We start from the raw sequence: 16,183 nt of genomic DNA on the forward strand, positions 1-16,183 counted from the left end.
TGCCAAATGAAATAAAACCAGTTACACTACTTTTATCTAGCCAAAATATTCCACATTACAAGGTCTTAGGCTCAGTTGAGAGCTCAAACTGTTGGAATTTATATTGTGATCCAATGATAACAGTGTTTACACTGCAGTGTAACTGTGAGCAGTAAATGTCTCTCATGCACAGTCTTTGTCTCCAACTTGGGTTTGCTGTAAATGCCAGGGTTTAAAGCTCTACCTTGACTAGAGGTACTTACCAGAAAAAGTATGTTTATTTTCCTGAAGAATGCTTTCTTAATATTATTAATTAGTGGCTTTAGATGATTGTTTGTTCTTTTTTACTTGGTTGTTTGAACTTTAAATTTTTAAAGTTTAGTTTGATTTTTATATAGGTAAATATTATATGTTTAACATATTTCCCCATACCTCCTATCCTGACATTCCTCATCCACTCTCTACCTACTTGTCTCCTATGTTTCCCCAGACAGTTTTACTTCTACTTTCATTTTACATATGCATTTATGATTATATTTAACTATATGTAAAAATCTAGGAATCACAAGTAAGAGAAACATACATTTGTCTTTCTGAGACTGGCTTAATTGGTTTAATATGATTATCCATTTGCATCCATTGCCTGAAAGTAATATAGCTTCATCCTTCTTTATAACGGAAAGAACTGCATTGTATGTATGTACCACAGTTTCTTTCTCCATTCTTGCCTGTGGACACCTAGGTGACTCTATACCTTTGCCATTGTAAGTTATGCTGTAGTTAACATTGATATTGACTCAGAGCCCTTGGGGTAAATACCTAGGGGGAAATATACATACATACATACATACATACACACACACATATATAATATATAACATATATATACATATATATTATATACATACATACATACACATATATAATATATATGTATATATATTACATATATACATATATGTATAATATATTACATATATTACTGAGCTGGGTAGCATTTCCACTAGCCATGCGTAAGGACTTCCTTTTCTCTATCTTCTTGCCAGCATTTGTTGTTATTTGTGTTCTTGATGACTGGCATTCTGACTGGGGTAAGATAGAATCTTGGTGTAGTTTTGATTTGCATTTCTCTGATGGCTAGAAAGATGGACTTTTCATTGGCCGTTTGCATTTTATCTTTTGAGAACTGCCTGGTATTTCCTTAGTCTGATTATTGACTGGGTTTTTAATTTGTTTAATTTTTTTAGTTCCTTATGTATTCAACACCATTAATCCTTATTTTGGTTAGATAGCTAGTAAATATTTTGTTTCCATTGCATAGGCTTTTTTTATTTTATTGTTTCCTTGGCTGTACAGGATTTTACTTTGATAAGATCTTTATTGTTGATTGTTGAGCTTTTTTGTTGTTGTTTTGTTTTGAAATGGGGTCTCTTATAGTCCTGGCTCAACTCACCATGCAGCCCAGGCTGGCCTTAAAGTCTTTTTCAGCCTCTGGAGTACTAAGATTACAAGTGTATACCACCACACCTTAATTGGAGGCTTGAAGCTTTAGTCCTCAAGAAAAAGAAACTGCTTGAATTAATTGCTTTCATGAGGGTGTATATTGCTGAAATCAGAGCACACATATTTTTGAATTTAAATAAAATCTACTTTCATATAGGATAGTGGTAAAGTGAAGAAATGCATTTATAGTTCTAATTCGTTTTGTCAAACCATTTATTTCTTCAGAAACAACTTACACGACTAATAAAAGGGGCTGGAGAGATAACTCAACATTTAAGAGCACTTCCTGCTCTTTCACAGGACCAGAGTTCAGTTCCCAGCACCCACAATGAGTAGCTCATAACTACCTGTAATTCTGAATCTTAAATTACAATCACCCATAACTCAAGTGCCCTGTTCTGGCCTCTACAGGAACACACACACACACACACAAATGAAAATTTAGAAGTAAGTCTAAAATCTCATAGAAGATTACTGTTACATATAGGCTATTTACTTAAGACTAATATTGTTGGGGGCTAATGGAAAATTGAAAAATAATGTAAGGTTCAAAATTGTGATATACACTTGATATGGTATATAATCCTTTGGATATGAATAATTCTTTTCATTTTAATTAAGTGCTCTTTTGTTTTTTGTTCTTCTAGACAGTGTTTCTCTGTGTAGCCTTGGCTGTCTTAGAACTTGTTCCATAGACCAGGCTAGCCTTGAACTGCCTCTGCTTTCCACGTGCAGGCATTAAAGATGTGCACCACCATGCCTGACTTTACGTGCATTTTTATTGTGAATCATCTACTTCTAATAAAATTGAGACATAGATAATTAAGGAACTTATTGTTTGGTCTCAAGTATATTATGATGTAAATAAAAATACAGAATCATTAAAAACAAAACAAAACTTTTTAATTTAAAAAAAAAAAAAAAGCCCTGCAGTGGCACATGCTTTTAATCCCAGCATTTGGGAGGCTGAGTGAGGCAAGTACCTGAGTTCAAGCAAGCCTGGTCTACAGAGTGAGTTCCAGGGCAGCCAGGGCAACACACACAGAGAAACCCTGTCTCAAGAAACAAAAAAACAAAACAAAACAAAACAAAACAAAAACAAAAACAAAAAAACAAAAAAATGAAATCCTATGGTGTTTGAAGGCTATCCATTGGCCTTTTACATGATTCTGTAGCTACCACCCCAGCCTTGGTTGTCAGTGCCTTCGCTTGCCAACAAATCTGCAGCCGTCTCCTGGCTATGCTCTTGCTTATATCAGTTAAATTTTGAGAACATATATACATCTTTTTAGATACATTTTTTTTTATTTCTCTAGAACCAACCAAAATAAGGACACCTTTCATTTTGAGTGAACTGTGAAATCTGGTAACAATAAAAATCATGTTTTGACAAACCCATTCAGCATCTGATCCTTTCGTGGTGCACACTTTCTCAGCTACAATAAACAGGGTGATTTAAATGACTGAGAAAGCTGAGGAAAACAATGAAAACACCCAATATTTAGATGATGGTGAATAGTCCTTATTTTTCTAAGTCATTACTAAGAGCATGTTGAGCATGTCCATGGGCTTTCTTTTGTATCTTTTGATAAAGTAACTGCCCTTCTCATTTTTGTTTACACACTTTTCCAAAATTACACATACACTAATTTATTACAAATGTGTAGTGATGGTTTACACTTTTCCCAGATAGCATAGCTGATTATGGTTTTCAATTTGGGGAAAGGCTTGTAAAATGCATTTGAAAAGTTATGGTAGATGATCTAAAAGATCATCTTTCCAAACCGTCTCGAGCCCAGTTTATGGTGTTTACTTGCTGTCAAAACTTAGAACAAACAGTCAGAGTTAACATCCGTAATGTAAAATGTCTGTCTTGTTAGGCATTAAAGAAGCATTGGTCAACAGGTATAACGTTATTCAACTGTGTAGCTGATGTGAATGTGGGCATGACCTCCCAAATAGATGAAAGACTAATGGCTTTGACAGTTACTAGATGGCAGAGCTTGCCTTGGGCCCTTTGCTGCTTCATATCGAAACTGTTTGTTTGGAAAGCATGCCTGGGGAATAAGAATGTTTATAAGGATGAGCAGGTAAAAGTAAAAAGGTTGTCTTTTGACATTTCAGCTAATCCCTTCCAGCCCTTGCTTTACTTAGCATTTAGGCTATTTGCTGGCAGGAGAAGCTGGCTTTTTCACATATGCTATGTGTCATTTTAAATTGAGCATTGGTTTTCATGGCTGATGATCATTGTACATACAATGAAATCCTAGAACCATTTCTCATCTAATTTAGTTTTCCTGACTCCTGTTTTTAAATAGGAAAAGTAAAGCAACGGACTTGACCTACCTAATTACATTAGCGAGGGTCATTCAGAAAAGCTATGCAAGTGTTTGGCTCTGCAGCTTTAGTCCTTAAGAGAGCTAGCTCTGAACTCAGACTTGATCTAAATCCAGCTCTCCTTTAGTCTTTTCATTCCCTAATTTTCTTATCTGTACTATGAAGTAATATCTTCCTTGTAAAATTATTGGGTAAATTATATTATTATGGCTAATCAGTATTCACACTCTGCATAGATCTATAAAGGAACTCAATGGGTGCTAATATTCTATACTAAGAACTTTGGTTCCCAGGTTTTCCCATTTTGAGATTTTAGCTAATTCTTAGTCTCAATTTTATTTCAAAACCCTTTTTCCTTACATTTTTGTTGTCTTGAGACAAGGGACTGTTATTTTGCGAGACTGTCCTTAAACTCTTAGCTATCCTACTGCTACACCCCCCAGCTTAGATCTCAGGTGTGCACTGCTGTGCCTGGCTTATTGACAACTTTTACTTTTTGTTTAGAATCTAACCTGGGCTAAGTCAATTTTATCTTTTTCCTTAAATGCACTTATCTTCTCTGGTGCCTACTAGGCCCCTCTCTAGCTGGAAAGCTAAAGACTGGTTGGGTGTTTTTCCTCACTTCTACTTGGTGACTCAAGTCCTGTTGATGCTGTTACAAACTGGACTCTTCTATTCCTTTTCTTCTCCCAGCCAGGCCCTCACTGTTTTTATTCTACATTCACAGACTAGCTTCATTTCTAACTGCTCGCTTCCATACACTGTAGCTGACGTTAATATCTTAGCATATTTATTTGATAGCCATTTGTACTTACAGTCTTTTCTGTTTATTTAAGTTCTTGTCAGGCAGAAAACATTTTTACCTCACTTTACATTCTTATTCTCTAGAACAAACAGCATATACCCAGCCCAAATTGCATATGTTTAACTAAATTCAATGTTTCAGTTTCCATAATTTTCCTGCACTGTTTCAATTTTCATCCTTTCATTGCTTTTTAAAAAATATTTTCTGTGGCATTCTTAAGAGCTACTTCAGACTAGCTTTCTGCTTTTTCTACACTCAATTAGTATAAAAATTCTGAAATTGTATTACAGTCAGTCACCTGTCAGCATCTGTGGCAGATTGATTCCAGAAAACACAGAGAAAAGACCATATTCATATGGTTAGTTTCCTGTATAAAATAGCATACTGTTGTGTCTAATCTATGCCTATTCTCCAGTGTACCTTAAATCATCTCTGAATTATTCACAATACCTAGTATAATGTAAATGCTATAGAGTTGTTTTACTGCATGACTCAGGGAATGATGACAAAAGTTACAAATGTTCAGGATAGCCCTGAACACAGGGGGGTTCCCACAGGGGGCCCCCCCACCCTGATAGTTCCTATCAGTGGTTGGTTGACTCCATTTTCTTAGAATGTATCAGTATGGAGAAACAGCTGTCCACTAGAATATTTTGAACTTGAATTATTTTAAGGAGAATTTTTTGTTATGTAAAAAAGCAGTGCATTTTTAGGATGATATAACGATTGAGACTTTTGTGGCTCTTGGGGGCTAAGATAATAGTACTGGGCATTGAATCGACAGCCTCACACATCCCAGCTAAGCACTCCACACTGAGCTGCCCTCTGCCAGCCTGTGGCATATTAAATGCACTGGTACTATTTTAACTCTGTGGTTTGTTTAGACTGCCACTGAATGACAGGCTCTGATTCTTTTACACAGTGTCTTTTCAGTACAGTAAGTACTTTGTTCTTACTGATATGCTTGCTGACCGTTGCCTCTTTTTGTTCCTATATTTTTCATATTTTTCAATTGTACCATTCCCATTTGAATTTCTAAAATTTCTACTTCCAGGGTTAAAGAGATGGCTCATCGGGTAAGAGTGCTTGTTCTGTAAGCATGGGAACTAAGTCTAAATCCCCAGATCCATCTAAAAAGCTGGGCATGGAAACCTATAGCTGTAATCTTAACATTGTGGAGGTAGAGACAAACATATCCCAAGAGCTAAGAGCTATATGGCCAGCTAGTCTAGCCTAAATGGCAAGCTTCAGTTCATTAAGAGACCCTGTCACAAGGCAATAATGTATAGAGAACTAGAGGAAGACTCTTGGAGTCTTGCTGTGATCTGAGCATGTATGAATACAGGTGCAAACCCATATACGCACTGTTTGCAACACACATACAGCATACATACACACACATAAAAATAAAATAAAAATTTTCACTTCTGCCAAGATTATCCAGAGTTTAGTAATTAAACTGTCTTTTTTTCTTAAGATTTATTTGTGTGTGTGTGTGTGTGTGTGTGTGTGCGTGTGTGTGTGTGTGTGTGTACATACATATACACATAGGTTTATTTGAGCCATTTGTATGCAGGTGCTAGTCATAGATTAGAGGTAGACAGGTCCCCTGAAATTGGAATTATAAGAGGTTATAAACTACCTGGTATGGGTGCTGAAAACTGAACTCAGTTTCTCTGAAAAAACAGTAAATGCTTTTTTAACTGCTGTGATACCATCCCCCTAAATTATGTGTTTTTATGTTACTTAAATATGTTTTCAATGGCTGCTTTGAAATCCTTGTCTGTCATTCTCAGAGCTGCCGCCATGCTTCCCAACTGGTATATTCTTGCTGACTGCCCGTTTTTCCTCCTTCTCTAATGTGGGTCATGTTTTCTAGTGACTTTTAATTGTATATTATACATTATGGAACATTATAGCGATTTTAAGGAGTATTGAAATAATATTGATTTTTGTTTTTATAGGCAACTGAGTTAACATCTGGTCATCTTGAACTTGTGTCGCTGTGATTTGATTTGTTATTGAGATCTCAGAAAAACATTCAATATTTATATTGTTTCCTCAGGGCCTAGTCAGAGTTTGGTTTAAATTCTTTGTTGGGATTGATTTAGAATAAGCATTACTTTGAATTGCCTTTATTGATAACATAGCACATAGCCTTTGTGGTATTTCAAAAGGCTGTCAAGGAGTTAAACCAGTAATTAGAGCTATCATAGTCTGACAATCACAACATCCCTAAGCATTCTTTGACCCCTTGTACATCGTTTTTATTCCTAACCTGAGTTAGGTGTTGTCTGGTAAAGCATGGGTGAGTCATTCTAAACACTCACTGTTGAACTGCAGCCAGGGACTGACAAGATTACCCAAGCTAAGACTTCCCAGTGGCTTCTGTTTTGTAGGTTTGCTAGGATTGAGATCTTTCCCACCTTGGGATTATATAAATAATTCACTGTGTTTTCCTGAGAATATTTGTAGGTTTTTAAAATTGTCTTAAATGTATCTATATAAATGATGCAGTCCTTGTATCATTTATATAGATATAAACACTTAATAAAGTTACGTGTTTCTTCACTTTTACAGACGTTGTACCTAACAGTATTTAATAGTTTATCTTTCCTTCACTGATTGAAAATTGCCCCTCATTATGCCAAATGTTAGACGATGGTCTGTTTTCAGATCCTGTTCTATATTCTGGTGTTCGATTTATCAGGTCCTGTATTGGTATATTCTCATCACACTGCTTAAATAAGTATGTGTTTAAATATAACTGAACAAATACATCAGTAGTTATTGCATAGCTTTTTTACAACTAACTTTACAGTTGTTTTATCTCATTCGGTAAAACCTTCCTAACAATTTAACTTGAAGAAATGAATTTATTGTTGGTGATGTTGTGCAGTGGGGTCAAAATATGAACTTGGATAATGAAAAACTCTCAGACACTGCAGAAGCCTGTCTTTCAAGCCTCTAATGATAACACAAACTGGAGTCTGAATTCCTATCCTAGGAAGAATTATTTAAACATACAGTAACTCTTCTAACCAGAGTGTCTTCATTTGTAGGTGAGAGGGATTCAAATGGCAAAGTTATCAATCACTCTGTGCAGTTTACTATAAAGTATGTACAAGGTTACATAGTGAGCAAGGTAGACAAGATACTGTCAGTTTGCATAGTAGAATTCTATGAGAATAGAGTATCAATTCTCTTTGTGTATGGGCAAATTTTTCTGTAAAAATTTTTAATATAAAATACAGTCTCGAGGGAATAACACACTAGATATGCCCACCTGCTTAAGAAACTAGAAAATGTTATGATGAAACACTATTTTTAGATATTCAACACTAGGTCAAATAAATATAAAATAAAATGAGCACCACAATACCAGGCTAGGATACATCGTGTAGGAAGGACAAGCCAGAGCTAAGTAATCTCACTGATGTGAGGAGAAAGGTTTCATGGCAGTGAGAATTTGCAAGTCACCAGAGAGGATGGAACTGTATAGGGAGAAAGCCACACGTCTACAAAGAGACCACATGAATAGTGATTGGCACAGACAGGAGTGGAAACCACCTGACATAAGAGAAACTAGTTGGACAATTCCTTAGCTTTATAAAAAGCTGGGACTAGTGCTCTCACTGGCCGTTGAGTGGAGGGCAGCTCATGATGTGTGAGACATTGGACATAGAAGAGTTTCACTTAATTTTTTTCTGGAGATAGATTAGCCCCAGACCATAGGCTAGGCTACTCTGAAACTATCTCATTGCACTGAAAACAAGCTCAAAAGAATGAGCTGGTTCCAAGTAACCTATTCAAACCTAAGAAAACCCAGCACTACTGAAATATTGGGACAAACGTAAATATCCATTGATGTAGTATACACAGTGTCTAATATCCAGTCAAAAATTAGCAGATAGCAAAGAGAAAAATACAGCCTCAAGTGTAGAGAAAATGTGTCACTAGAAACACCATAAATAACATGTTAAAGCCAGCAAATAAGAACAGTAAAGTATCTTATGTTTTATATTTCATATAGTCAAAGAAGATGAAGAAAGACATGACCATGATGAAAAGAGAAATAAAATATTTTAAAAGTGCTTCTTTTATAATATTCCAGATATGGAAAAATATATTGTAATTAAAAACTGTACTGGGTTCATTAGGTGCTGTCTGAGGAAGATCAGTAATCTTGAACACAGAAGTAAAAATTACTGAGAACGAGGTATAGAGTGGAAAAAAAAACTAGAATAGCTGACAGAAAATCACTAGTGTTATTGTAGAGTAGTATAAAGTGTAGAATAATAACTGTGTAATTAGAGTCTAAGAAGAGGAGAAAGTGTGGAAACATAAAAAAATTATAATAATGGTTAAAAGTTTTTTAAATGTTATGGAAACTATAAACCCACATATCCTTCAGCCTACACTCATGCAGAAGACACATACAGGTACACCACAGTTCAATACAAAACTAGAAAATAGCAAGACATCTTACAGAGGATGAGAACATCAGCAGACTTCTATCTAAACCTACACTAGTCAGGGAATAACTTAGTTATCTTCACATACTGAAAGAAAAAATGTCAACATGGAATTCTTTGCTCAAAAATGAAGAAGTAGCTTATAATCCCAGCACTCAGGAGGCTGAGGCAAAGAGAACATGAGTGAGGCCAGCCTGAGTTACAGATTAAAGGACCTTTGCCATAACACACACACACACACACACACACACACACACACACACACACACACACACACACACAAGGCTGGCTAAAATTAATTGCTAGCCAACCTGTATTAAGTAATGTTTCTCTTCCTTTAAGTTTATTTATTTATGTAGAGGTAGGGTCTCACAATGTAGGCCTGGCTGGCTAGGAACTCACAGATACCAGTCTGCCTCTGCCTCCCTAGCGCTGGAATTAAAGGCATGTACCACCACTTATGGGTAGAATCCTTTTTAAAGTAGTCTAGTTTCACATACAGAGTAATAGATTTTCCCATCCCACCCATGACATCTTCATACACGAGTCATTATGTTTTATTGTCATTTGAAACTTAAATCTATAGAAGAAAACAAGAAGTACCAAAAACTTTAAATGTTTAATTGTTTTAAATGTGAGTAATTATTTAAAGACACACACACACACACACACACAGATATTTATTACTGCAAAGTGTGAAAAATGAGTAAAGCAGATAGACTAAAGTATTATTCCAATACTTGTTTCTGAATTTGAAGTATATGCCATAGTAATGTAATGTGCTAATATTGGGGGAAATTTAGCATATGAAATTTCTGTACTTTTTTGACTTTTATGTAAATCTAAACATTCTAAAATTTAAAAAAACATTTAAAATAAGTGATATTGTTTAAAAGTATCAGAAGAATGTGTTATGGTTTTATAGTATTTATAAAAGTAAAAATGGCATAAAATACATAAAAAGAAATGAAATTCTAGTGTGTATTCATGCCATTTGTGAGGCAGTATAATAACTATTTTAAGGCAGATTGTGTTGTTAAGATGTGTGTTGTAAATTCTAGAATAGTGGTTCTCAACCTGTAGATTGCAATCCCTCTCGGGATATTAGATGTCCTGCATATCAGATGTTTACACTGCAATTCAAATCAGTAGCAAAGCTACAGTTATGATTAAACAATGACATAATTTTATGGCTGAGGTGTCACCTCAACACAAGGAACTGTATTAAAGGGTCGAAGCATTCAGGAAGTTGAGAACCACTAGTCTAAAGCAATCTCCAAAAACAAAAATGGAAACACAAAATGCTGGAGATAATAGCTTAGCAGTTAGGAGCACTGGCTGCTCCTCCAGAGGACCTGGGTTCAATTCCCAGCACTGACATGGTGACTTACAACATCTGTAGCTCCAGGTCCAGGGAATTGAATGCCCTCTATGGCCTCCAAGGGCAATGTAAATACACAAGTATGTGGAAGAGTGATGGAAGAGAAAGAAGTGAGCAAATAGGTGGTGGAGAGATGAAAAAAAACAAAGAAAAGCCAAGCGGTTTATGTGCTCTGAAAAGAGGCGAAACTGGAGACACAAAGGCAGCTGTTGTTCTTGCTTCTTGGGAAACAGTGAATTACACTGTCCATCAATAAATCCAGTAACAAATGCAAGTGCCAGAGGACCTCTGCCTTCTTCCTTTGAGAAAACTGACTGCTATGTGAGTCGCTGTGACTCCCAGAACTACATCCTAGTCCAGGAAGGATAGTATCTGCAGAGTGGAGATCCACCGCTTAATATGTCTGCTCAATTCTAGAGCTGACATAAGTGAGCCTCCCTGGGGGCATGAGAGAACTCACCCCACCCCTTATCCTGGAAGTGTGGGAGAGTTGACCCTGGTAGAAGGGGTACAAGTGAGCCAGTCCTGCCCCTTACTGGTTGTCACAGACAACAGTGTTGTCCTCACCCTTCATCTGGATAACTCAGTAGAGCTGGCCCTCGCATCATGGATACAAGAGAGCTGGTAGACAGACCAAGTCAGCTGCCATCTAGGCCCAGGTCGAGAACTTTGAGTTAGCCTACCCCTATGTCTTCATCTATGAACTGCACACGGAGTCTTACAGAACCCAATGCTGCAAGATCTCTGTGACACTGGGCAGCAACAGAATACTCAGAGGAGTCCTAGTAAAGATAGATACAAGATAGATAAAGGTAGATAAAGATACAGAAAGTGTAGCAGAAGCTAGAGGCCTTGAAGCAGACCAATGACTCATTGCAGTGAACATTTACAAGTGAAGCTTCCACCACAAGATGAGTTTTGTTCTATCTAAGGAGAGAGGTTACAGAGGTGGAAGGCAGACATGGGGGGACGGGGAGATGAGTGGGATTGGGTTGCATGATGTGAAATTCACAAAGATTCAATAAAAAATGTTTTCAAAAAGGCAAAAATCATGAGACTAAAATAAAACATAAGTAGCATAGTGTGTGTATTAGTCACTGTTCTTTCTCTGTGAAAAGACTATGAGCAGTGCAACTCTTTTAAAAGAAAACATTTAACTGGGAACCTGCTTACTGTTTTAAAGGCTTAGTCCATTATCATCATGGCAGGGAACATGACAGCAGGCTGCTGTGGTGCTGGAGGAGTAGCTGAGAGTTATATCCTGATCCATAAGCAGAGAGAGTGGGTCTGGTATGGGCTTTTTTTTTTTTTTTTTTTTTTTTTTTTTTTTTTTTTTTTTTTTTCCTTTTTTTCTTTTGGTTTTTCGAGACAGGGTTTCTCTGTGTAGCCCTGGCTGTCTTGGAACTCAGTCTGTAGGCCAGGCTGGCCTCGAACTCAGAAATCTGCCTGCCTCTGCCTCCCAATGGTATGGGCTTTTGAAACCTCAAAGCCCACACTCCCATGATACAGTTCTCTAACAAGGTAATACCACCTAATTTTTCTAAATGTTTCAAACATTCCACTCCCTGGTAAGGAAGCATTCAAATATATGAGCCTCTGGGGGTTATTCTCATTCAAACCACCACTGTGTATATTGGATATATAAATAAATAGAATATGTGTTTCATTTATGTATTTTAATATGGATGAATTCCCAAAGTAATCTGTAGTCTGTATAGATACAAACAAATATATACTGTCTAATAACATTTATTTGAAATTTCAGAAAAGCCAAAAACAAGCAACTCTGTGGCTGCCACAGACTTGCCAATAGAAGGCAATCAACTGAAAAGATAGCAGTGTTGGGATGGTGGCAGACTGTACAGTTGCTAGAACTTACACACTGAGAATGTGTGGGTCTTCCTGTGCTCTCATATTCGAGAGAGCCGTGGAAATGTAAGAATAAATAAGACTTGAATAAGCTGAAAAACTCAAGATGTGCAAAACAAAATACCCTAAATATAATTTAAAATGTTAGATGTTCATACGATGTTTAAAATAAGCTTTACTTATGTATACACTTTTTAATATTTAAACTACCAGGTGGAACTAAAACGACAGTACAATGACCACCACTCACAATTGAAAGGTCTTCTGCCTGGCCGTCAGTGGTATGAAATCCAAGCATACAGAGCCTTGAATCAGGCTCTAGGCAGGTGAGTAAATTAAGGTGGATTACAGTATCACTTCTGTGGCTTTGTCTGTGCCCAAGAAGAGGAAGTAACCTTTGCTACTTTTAAAAATCAATGTGATAAAATTTTACTTATGTGTCAGAAATAGGAGTTCAGAACTGTGGCAAGCACTTTGCCAACTGAGACATTGTTATTATTCCCAGCCTGTGGAATAACTTTTTAAATTATCATCTCAAAAATAAGTTTTATTATAGGACATAAGCTTCCAGTTTATAAACACAAAGTAGATTTTTGCAAACCAGTTTAAAGATTAGTGTTCTGTGTATGTGACATTATAATTATCCATGCAAACTTGTTTTCCAGTGAAGCTGTTCAGGTAATTCAAATAAAAGAAGCAATCCTTGACAGGAGGACAGTGTAACACACATATTCAGAGTCCAGCAGGAGATCTGTAACTAACCCTTATCTGAACCAAACAGATCTAGAAAAGATTTTTCTCATGTGGTGTGTGCACTCACATTGCACAAAAATGACAAGATTGTGTTTATATTCATTTATATGAAGCCAATGACACAGGACATCGGGTAGGTTAATTCCTGGAACACATCACTCATGCCACTCACAATGCCAGGACTTTGTGTGCTCTCTTCAAATCAATTACATTGTGAAGCTGCTGCACGGCTGCCTGTCCTATCTGGGCGGTCCGTTTCTTTGGCACCCAGTCATACTGCACATTTTTCTTGAAGGATCTCATTTTCTCTTCCTGATGACTACCTGTTTTTGTTTGAAATTACAATATTCAGCTAATAGTTTCTAGGAAAGCTTGATATAGATTTAAAAATTTTTGTTATACTTGTTATACTTATTTTTATAAAAATTGGTATTCTTACCTCCATTGATTTTTTTTTTTTTTTAACTTTAGTATAAATAACACCTGAGCTTCAGGAAGACTTGTGAAGTTCAAGTTCCATTTGCATTCTTTATGATTTGTAAACTCCTTGTACATATGATCACATTTGGTTCTTCAGTTGAGAACACTAATAACAATGCAAATTGGAACTTTGTAATTTAATTTTCTTGGTTTAATTTCAAACTTTAATCTGAAACTAAGTTATGTTGCTAACTCACATAGTTAAGTAGTCCTTCACATAGTAGCCCCATCTGCACTTTTGAAACTACAGACTTGCTTTTTCATCCATATTCCCTACCTCTCTTCTCTAAAATTTTCGCCATTAAACATGAATACATTATGATTAAACCTATCCTATTCTGACTTGTCTTTCTGCCTTGACACATCAACTTCCACACTGTTCATGTGGCATAGCAACCGTTGAAGTCATGTCCTGTGTGGGTGCCTTCTATTTCTTTACCTAGAGTTATCTATACCCTAGCAAACACATGAGACTGTGTACGTTTTCCTATTGTAGCGTATATCTCATCATCAGGTAATAGCTTGTTTATGTATTTGTGTCCCTTCCCATCATGTGTTCACACTTGCATTCTCAGCAACCTCCTGTGTCTCAGTTTGGCATGGATGCTTCTGATTTGCTTTTCAAATGATGAAATAAAGGTTTGCTGTTTCGCCTCTGTTCTGCAAAGTACCACAAAAGGCATGCATTTCAAATGTCAACATACAATACTATGCCTTTGGTATCTTATTAATTATATTGTCATTTTATTGATTTTCAGGGACACTATCAACAAATGACAATTTTTCACAAAGAGCATATACTTTTTTTTTTTTTTTTTGGTTTTTTTTTTTTTTTTTTTTTTTTGGTTTTTTGAGACAGGGTTTCTCTGTGTAGTCCTGGCTGTCCTAGAACTCACTCTGTAGACCAGGCTAGCCTCGAACTCAGAAATCCGCCTGCCTCTGCCTCCCAAGTGCTGGGATTAAAGGCGTGCGCCACCACCGCCCGGCCCGAGCATATACTTTTAATAATAAAAAGCTTTTTAATGAAAAAACAATCAAATGAATGTTTTATGTCATTTGATAAAGCTCATGTGTGCTAATTGATATAATGGTGTTTATAGTTTGAAGCACTCTTACAAGACACATATGGAAAAGCTGAAGTAAACAGAAACCAACTGTGTTAATGCCGCGTGTGTATATGGGGAGGAGTGTGGGGTATGTGCCCATGTAGAGGCCAAAGGTTGACATTCGGTGTCTTCTTCTGTCACTCTCCACTGTATGGATGGGGTCGCTCATTGAATTTGGAGCGTAACTTAGAGTTATTTAGACCTACTAGCCAGAGAACTCCAAGATGTTCTTGACTCTGCCCACCCCATCCCAGCCCAACCCAGCCCTGGGGTTACAGGAGTGTGCTAACATCCTGACTTTGATATAAGTCCTAGGGATCTCAGCTTAGGTTCTTGTGTTTGTCCCATAAGCATTTTACCAACTGAGTTATCTCCTCAACCCCTTCTTGTTACCTTTTTAAAATGCTACAATGGACATTATAATTATCTGGAGTAATAAAGTCTGTGAAATATAACAATAGCCTTCTGAAATATACCAGATGGTTTAACAACCAAGTCACAAGTAAGTGTTTTCTCACTAGTCTGCTTTACTTAAAGTATAATATCATTTCTCAAGTGGTTGTGATTCATTTGAGCAAGCCAGTTTGAAAACAGTGGAAAAAATGAAATCTTCTTTCTCTTAAATGTTTTGTTAACTTAAATACCTCTATCAAAAGCCACTTTAGACATAAAGTGAACCCAAATAGATTTCCCTGGCTTCCTGTTGGATTTTCATCACCCTTTTGTAGTGGTGACAGTATATAACTTCTTCCTACTCTGACTTGTGTTATATGATCTGTTGTCCTGGAACCTGTAGCTTACATTAAATTAATGTGAAAGAAGAATGTCACATGAAATTAAAATTTTTTAACTGTAAAAGTTAAACATTTATTATCTTCATTCTCTCAAAATCTCATCTCAGTGAAGGAGTAAAAACATCAAACAACAAAGAGTGAGAAGCGAGAACGGCAGTCAGAAGTATCATCAGACTTTAATACTGAAAATCAGTTGAGTGACTAGATGACTTAACAGACTGAATTGATTAGTGGCACATAGCTGATATACCATTTTCTTAATTAATAAATATTCTTGATTTTTTTCCTCTGGAAATCTGGCTTTATTTTCAGTATTTCATACACATGTTATTTTCTCCTTTTTTGTAGGTGTATTCGACACAAAAATGACTGGGGAGCTCTTATTCTAGTGGATGATCGTTTCAATAACAATCCAAAGCGCTATATATCGGGTAAGAGTCTCAGTTTAAAGTCAAAATGACTAATAGGCTTTGTTTTTCCTTAGTGGTTTAAATAGAAAAAGCCACATGACATCTGCTTATTGTGTGATACATATTGTCTGTAATATAATACTGACTGTAAATACCACATTTCGCCCTCCCCAATATAGTAGCAACCACCATTTCTCCTTTGAGTTCAGCAACTTCAGTGACTCAAGTAAAGTTGAGGTCTGCAGTTGTGCCTCTGTGACTATCATGTTTCACTTAGTACACCATCCTCAA

At 36.4% G+C, this 16,183-nt stretch overlaps 1 protein-coding gene across 1 annotated transcript in view; it reads left to right on the plus strand.

The window, feature by feature from the left end:
* Brip1 (BRCA1 interacting DNA helicase 1) overlaps positions 1-16,183 on the plus strand; it is a 128,558-nt gene that overhangs the window by 94,686 nt on the left and 17,689 nt on the right. Inside the window, exons 17-18 of the mRNA XM_034507581.2 lie at positions 12,563-12,675; positions 15,831-15,913. Of these exons, the coding sequence (XP_034363472.1) occupies positions 12,563-12,675; positions 15,831-15,913 (196 nt within the window). The remainder of the gene's footprint in view (positions 1-12,562; positions 12,676-15,830; positions 15,914-16,183) is intronic.

Source organism: Arvicanthis niloticus, chromosome 6 (assembly GCF_011762505.2).
Source record: "Arvicanthis niloticus isolate mArvNil1 chromosome 6, mArvNil1.pat.X, whole genome shotgun sequence".
NCBI classification, from domain to species: Eukaryota; Metazoa; Chordata; class Mammalia; order Rodentia; family Muridae; genus Arvicanthis; species Arvicanthis niloticus.